Raw genomic sequence first — 7,185 nt, forward strand, 5'->3', positions numbered from 1 at the left:
GTGTGTGTGTGTGTGTGTGTGTGTGCATGCACACACGCATGTGTGTGCATGTGGAGAGGGAGTGATAGATATTAGCTTTTCCTCTAATGTTTGAAAAATAGGGGCTTGGAGTCTCCCATCAGTATTCTATCCTGCAAATCACATGCAGATCATAATAAGTATAATCTACAGTATGCTAAAGGAAAAAAAATGACAAAGTGTCACATTTAAAATTAAATAGTATTAACTGTGCTGGTGATGCTTGTAACATTTTAAAAGGAAGTAATTCATTGACTACTAGGGCTAAGCCCTAGGCTGTGAATTTTCAGCCAAACAGTGGACATTTGACCTCCTATCACGGCATGAATAGAATGGGAACATAGGGCCATGTAGCTGTGGTTTCTTATACATTTCTGAATGACAGGTGGTGGTGGGGAGCATTCAACGGATGAGATTTCTCTTCCCAGCCATTATGCACTTTGTATCTATAGCAAACCACCGCCACCTGTGGTTTATTTTAATGTATTCATGTGTTTTAAGAAGGGGAAGAATAAAAAGGGCTACTTTTCATAGTTTGGGATTGCTTGCATGATCAAAGCCTCCCCCTTCCCCTATCAAGTTACGCCCTGCTGCATATGAACCTCAGGGCTGATCTCTAGATTGTTGGGTAAATATTGAAACTAATGGCATCAAGTATCAGAGTGATGCTATCAGAACTAATGTTTCTCATGGTTTATATCCAGGTGGGCCTGTCTCAAAATTTCCAAGCAGAGACAGGTTTATGGGGGTGCTCCTTCTCTTTTGTTGCCTTCTCATGTAATGGTGCCTAAGGAAAGCATTGGTGAGTTTGACTGACAAAAACTGAAATGTTTTCTTGTAACCTGTGTTTTCTTTTTAAAGATATCCTTTCTTCTATCACGTCGTCAGGTTATTTAAATGACCACGATGCTGTTACCAAGGCAATTCAGGAGGCCCGACAGATGAAGGAGCAGCTTCGGAGGGAGCAACAGGTGCTTGATGGGAAGGTGGCGGTTGTGAATAGTCTGGGTCTCAATAACTGCAGGACAGAAAAGGTGAGTTTCTAAGACTCCCTTTTCTGATAGCCATATTGTCTTTCCTTTTGAGTTTTATACATGCACATAGTCTCTCACTCATTCTTAGTTATTCTCTTTCTCTCTCCCTTAACCCTTTTCTTTTCCTTTTCTGCTCTGTCTCCATCCTTTCTTTTAGAACTGCTTAAAAAACACACCCAACAGAGATCTGGAGACAGTCAAGGGAAAAACCCCCAATAAAACATAGTTAAACTCCTTATGAGAACTTCATAGAACACTAATTCTCTGTTCCAAACTGTCATTATGTATTATGGCTAGGTGATCTTTGAAATATCTGGGTCTGAGTGGAAATCTATCTTTATGGAAATGCTTACATGTGTTTGCGAGATGAGCTGGATTTGAAAATATTCAAGCTTCTTTAGGAATATAAGCTTTGCTGATACTCAGGCTCAGCTCTTGGGTATTTAGCCTTATGAGGTTGTCATGTATGATGTTTTGTGACCATTGCAATGTAGCACTGTCAAGTTCTGTTAGATGACTTAAGAAAATTGAAAAAAGAGAGATTTGACAGCACAAACTGCACCAAATACATCCAGCAAAACTGAGAAGCACTGGAATTGATGCATTCATTCTCATTCTGAAGTGGTCTGTAAAGCTGTAATATATAGGAAAACCATCAAGAAGGAAAATATTTTTTCCTAACGTACCACTTCTGAGGATTGGATCTAGCACTGCTTTTTTGTCTTGGGGATCAGGACTCTCAGTGCCCAGGGTGACCTGATTTTCTCAGGAAGCTCTTCTGGCTTCTTTCAGCTCCTCTGCTCCTGGCTGAAGGGAGTAAATAGTTAATTGATCTCTTCTCGGCCCTTTACAGTGAGATGAAGACAGTGCTGCTATTTAGGATAGAAAGTTACAAAAACTCTTGCATGCTTCACAAATTCATATTTTTAAAAACATTTTCCTTGATTTGTCTAGAGATGAAATGTGTCTCATATTATTAACAAATAATCAAAAGGTATACCACTGCATTTAATATAAACTGTACTGTATTGAAACCTTGGTTCTTATGCCTTTTTCATCCCTGAGTATTCGAGTGAGTCACTCAGATGGATAAATAGAATAAAAATGATCAGCTACTTAACAGTAACTTGAAAGTCAGTCATCCTGGGAAGCTTGTGAGTCAAACAATATTGTCCAGAATGAGCAGATTGCTAATTTGGATCGCTTTCCAGTTTCCCTGGTTTTTAGACGGAGTTTGATCAATAAGCTACGAGAAGCCAGCAATCTGGGTAATGAATGTTAAATGTACATGTGAGCCTGTCACTACTCTACTTTTTTACCAGCCTAGCATGGGTGCAAATGATGTAGAAATGGCTCCAATTTCATGCACTCTCCTGATAGGAAGGGGGAAGATAAAGAGGTCAGTGTAATAGGTGTCTGGTGGTACATAAAAAGCTATTTTAGAAAAATAAGGGCATCAGTATAGGGAGAAAGGGACAGAGCATGTTTGTGGTGTTTCACATGGAAGAGTACCAGAAGGGAAGGGGGAAAAGCAGAGTGTCAGATATAAGAAGTGATCACAAGCACAAAGGAATTTATATTCAAATATTTAAGCATTCTTGAAAGGATGCTCGGAGCAGAAATTCCTTTTCTGTGCTCCCCATGTAGAAATGACTTTAACACTCAGCCAGATGCTAATGCAAAGTGACTCAAACTATTCCTCGCAAGCATAGCTAAATTGCCGTTATTTGTTAAGCGCATTGAATTCAGCTGTGGATACAGCAGTTGGTTGCATTCAGAAAGCATCTGTACCCTTTTTTTTTTTTCCTTTTTTTAATCCTCCAAAGCAGAGACAACTCTACCTATCTCCCCCCTCTCCTCCCCTGTGCTGGCTGGGAATTGTCAAGTGACAACCGACCAAATCCTTTTGGACAGGAAGCCTTCATCCTGAGTTCTATATACTTGCAAAGCAGGCCTTGTGGTTGGATCAGGAAGCCCATTAAAAGCACTTTGATGGTATGGAAATTCATCTTCATGAAGCACCCAGGCCCCTAAGCAGCATGCTGTTTAGCTGTGGTTACAGATCAGTCATTCACATCGGAGGGCAGTAATTGTGCTGACGGCTTGTACGGCAATGGAAGTACATAAAATAATCCCAGGCCCTCCACCATGGCACTGCGAGTTAATCTTCTTTAATACAGATCAGCTGTTGTTCTAACACATGACTTTATGCCGGCTCTAGTGACTTTGCACAGCCTTTTGATTAAGTAACAGGAATGAAACCATCTGTATTCACTTTATTCTGTTACTCTCCTATTGTTTAGCTCCTCCTTGTCCCTTCTGTTTTCACTTCTCACCTTCACCCCAAACATTGGGGTTTGTTTTCCTCTCTAATTCATGCCTCCTGCTTGGTCTGCAGAGGGCAAAAAGAGTTCTTTTACAGTGGGGAGAAACAGAAGGTATTTTATTTGCAACCTTTTATTACTTCTAAAGCAACAATAGTTTTATTTGGTATATTAGCTGCTGATGCTTTGTTCTGGGAGGCTCTAGTGGAGATGGGAAGGAGTCGCAAAGGTCAGATCCAGATCTGAACTCTCCCAGACCATACCTGTGTTCTGGATCTGGGTTGCTGCTTCAGATGATTTATGATAGTAGGTGCAAGTTGCAAAGTTTGTATTGGATCTGTGGGATCTCAGAGTTGAAAAAGATACAGGCTTGAGGTTTGGATTTGACCCAGCAAAGAGAAGGGAGAAGGCTCTGAAGTTTTGATACCTGCCTGTACCTTCCATATATTCTGGGTCTTCTCATCTGGGACTTTCCTTCCACAAATTATAACCAGCCATAGGATCTGAATTCCATCAACAAGCCCAGGGCCCAGCCTGGTCATTTAAGAGGCAGGACACCAAAGCGACAGGCTAGTGGGTTTCCTTCACTTATCTCACTTCCTGCAGATTAGGTAGGCATAAGATAATTACACAGGCAGCGCAGAGATTGGCTGCTTTGCCTGCACACACATATATTCAGATGTAGCTCTGCATGCTCAGCATTGGATTGCAAGATGATCGCTTTCCTTCTTACTGGCCACATCTACATGAGACGCTGACTGCGCAGTAGCCCAATACTACTGCACAATAGCATCACATGGCAAAAACCGTGATGTGACACTACTGAGCAGTAGTATTAGGCTATTTTGCAGTAGTATCACAAAAAAGACGTTTGTTAGTGCCACTGTGCGTAATGCAGGTTACTGTTTAGTCATTTAGTACTTGTTAATACAGTTAGCATCTTGTGTAGATATGGCCACTGTGAATGATATATTCTTATGAGTGGAACCCTGAGGTTGGTATCTAAAGCTGAGTCCATTTTCTCTAGCGTTGTGAAGATATTTATAGAGCTTATTCTAGGGCAGGTTTAGCCTTTTGTTGTAATCGCAGCCTACCCAGAAGGATGGGTGCCTTCACACCTTCAGTTCTGAATTTTCCAGTCAGAGTGTCATTAAGAATCTGTCTGCTACTGGTGATTGGGGAGGCTCAGGGAAGGAAATCACTTTCATGAATGCATGTGTTAGAGCTTTGGGGCTGTTTTTCTCATATGCTCACAACCCAGTGTCTCACTTTCGTGTTCCCAGCTGGGAATATCCCTGAAGATGGCCAGGGCTGTCAGTGGTAGAGCAGAAGTCAGAGAGGTAGGAATTGTGTGGGTCTGGAGAGACTCAGTGCTACTGGGTATATATTTATCTAGAAAAGATTTTCAGAAGTAATTAGAGTGTACAGGTGAGGCAGGTTTGGGTACCCAACCTGAGATGCCTTGTGGAGATTTGACTTTCAGATGGTTTCAGAAAAATCTACATGAAAAATATAGATTTTACTAAAACCTAATTTAATGGAGAATGCAGTAAATATATATATTTTAAATTACTTTTCTTGGAAGTCTTTCAGTATTAACCAGAAGAGTGTGTGTGTGTGTGTGTGTGTGTGTGTGTGTGTGTGTGTTTTTCTGGTTCCTTGGAAACCCAGGAGCTTAGTTTTATTTATAATTGTCATCTATAGTTAATTAGAGCTTGATATTTACTATACATAAACAATATTACCTTTTATACATGCAGCTTGAAGGCAACAGATTTTCATCCAGAGCAAACACAGCACTGGGCAGCCTCACAAAAAAGTGGACTATGGTCTATTTGTTCAGTCAAAAAAACTACATGTTCTGCTACAAATTGAATGTACACAAATACAGGCAATGGGATGGGCATGGGTGTACATGGCATATACTACCATAATGTGCACATCCAGAAATGAACACGTAACGTATGTGTCCATGCAACACCTGCATATGTTCGTTCACACAAAACTAGCCATGAATTTTCATGAGCCCTCAGATCTGTAAACAGACTTGTATGTGCATAACCAAGCAGCTGTAAAATCACACATATAGGTGCATGAAAATGGGCCCAGTCACATGTGCTTGCATGTGTATACAGGTATGCCCCAGCAAATACAGGTGAGTTTTTGTGAGTGTGCATGAGCACTCATAAATGCACAAGCAATTCACGTATGTGAACATGCATTGATCCAGATGCCCACACATACTCATGCAGTTTGGATATGCATGCAGGCACACAGACCATGCTCGCAGATAATTGTGTCCTAATACACATGCACTGTGTGCAAGTGATTTTTAACTTATGATATAAGTGCTCCCTCTTATTGCCAAGAGCATGTCCCTCTTCTAAACGACTCTGACAGGTACTTGTCTGCTGGGCTGTAACTAAAAAGCTATTTGTAACAATATTTATTCCAGCATTGTAAGGAGAAGCCTGTTTTATTACTCACGCTGATGGAACAGTAGGTCGAGGATGCCTTTCCTCCCATTTCCGCCCACCCTCCTCCCACAGTCCTTCCCACCCCACCCCCATTTCTCCCTCTTCCCTTTAACACAGTGCCAAACATGAAATGACAGTGACCAATGTTGACTTAATGTGGATGTTTAATAATGAAAAAAGTGTGTCAGTTCCAACATGAGTTACAAATGGCAGTAAGTGTATCGGGTGGCAGCCCTGTAATAATTTTACATCCATCATTCCTTCCTGATGCCTCACTGGCTGCCTGATGGATGGGGCTAGCAGAGTTAACTCTTAAGTGATCAGCTGAACTGAAGTGAATTCAATCTCAGCTTTCCCCTATGGTGAGGAGGAGTATATTAATAATATGATCTACCAGATCCTGCTCTTTGAGAAACAGAAAACTGACATTCACTTTCCTGAAGGGCATAGGAAGAAGTCACCATAGAATAGACCTTAATGTTTTCCTTCTCTAGACTTTCCTTTATTTGATTTAAATAATATAATTTCTCCCTGCCACCCAGTGGTTAAATTTGAGCATGAGATTAAAACAAACAAACAAATGAACAAAACAAAAGGGTGAGGAGTTAACAGGAGTTGAGTCTGCTAAGTTGATGAGAAGCTTTCCATTGGCTTTAAAGGGTTTTTGAATCAGGTCCATGTGCTGATGAAACAATGGAAATTAGGAGCGAAGAAGCAGGAAATAGTAAGTTGTTCTTGTTTCCTAAATAGAAAGACACTATCAAATCTTAGTTCAGAAGTATTATTGGTCTGCAAAAGTTAAACCCTTCTTACTCTAATGACGTGCACAGTATATTACAGAAAAAAATGTGGCTAACACATGCATTAATTTCTACATACAAACTCAATGTACATGTAACATGCATGTCTTGTAATCTGTAGTGTACTCTATTCCTCATTGGCCTGTAAAACCATAGGTAAGATGAGCAATGTAATATTTTTGCTTTAGTGTCTCTGTGCAGAGAGAGATGTCTGTTTGAAATAATTATTACATAGTGTGGGACTGAGGGACTGCTTTGTGGACAGTTCACTGTAAGAGAATCTAAATCATCCTACAACATGAAAGCTAATATGTGATCTCCAGGATTTCATCCTTTTTTCATACTTAAATCCCCACTACAAGCACCTAAGTAAAACCTTCTTGCTTCTGTCTTGCTGAGATTCTTTGCCAGTAGAAATTTCTTGTGTGCAGGCATAGGGTGGAAGGGGTTGCAATCTCCTTTGTTAATGCTATCAACACACAGCAGACAGTTTTCAAAAGGCATGACAGCCAGGCAAGCAGGTATTATGTCA

At 40.6% G+C, this 7,185-nt stretch overlaps 1 protein-coding gene across 12 annotated transcripts in view; it reads left to right on the forward strand.

The window, feature by feature from the left end:
• Window positions 1-7,185, forward strand: part of SOX5 (SRY-box 5) — a 671,039-nt gene that overhangs the window by 633,431 nt on the left and 30,423 nt on the right. For 8 of the 12 annotated variants that reach the window (XM_019515645.1, XM_019515646.1, XM_019515641.1 and 5 more), the window contains one exon: window positions 880-1,052. In XM_019515645.1, coding sequence (XP_019371190.1) covers window positions 880-1,052 — 173 coding nt within the window. The remainder of the gene's footprint in view (window positions 1-879; window positions 1,053-7,185) is intronic. The other 4 variants (XM_019515636.1, XM_019515637.1, XM_019515644.1 and 1 more) reach the window with 2 other exon arrangements.

Source organism: Gavialis gangeticus, unplaced genomic scaffold (genome assembly GCF_001723915.1).
Source record: "Gavialis gangeticus isolate Ggan-Ray unplaced genomic scaffold, GavGan_comp1, whole genome shotgun sequence".
NCBI lineage: Eukaryota > Metazoa > Chordata > Crocodylia > Gavialidae > Gavialis > Gavialis gangeticus.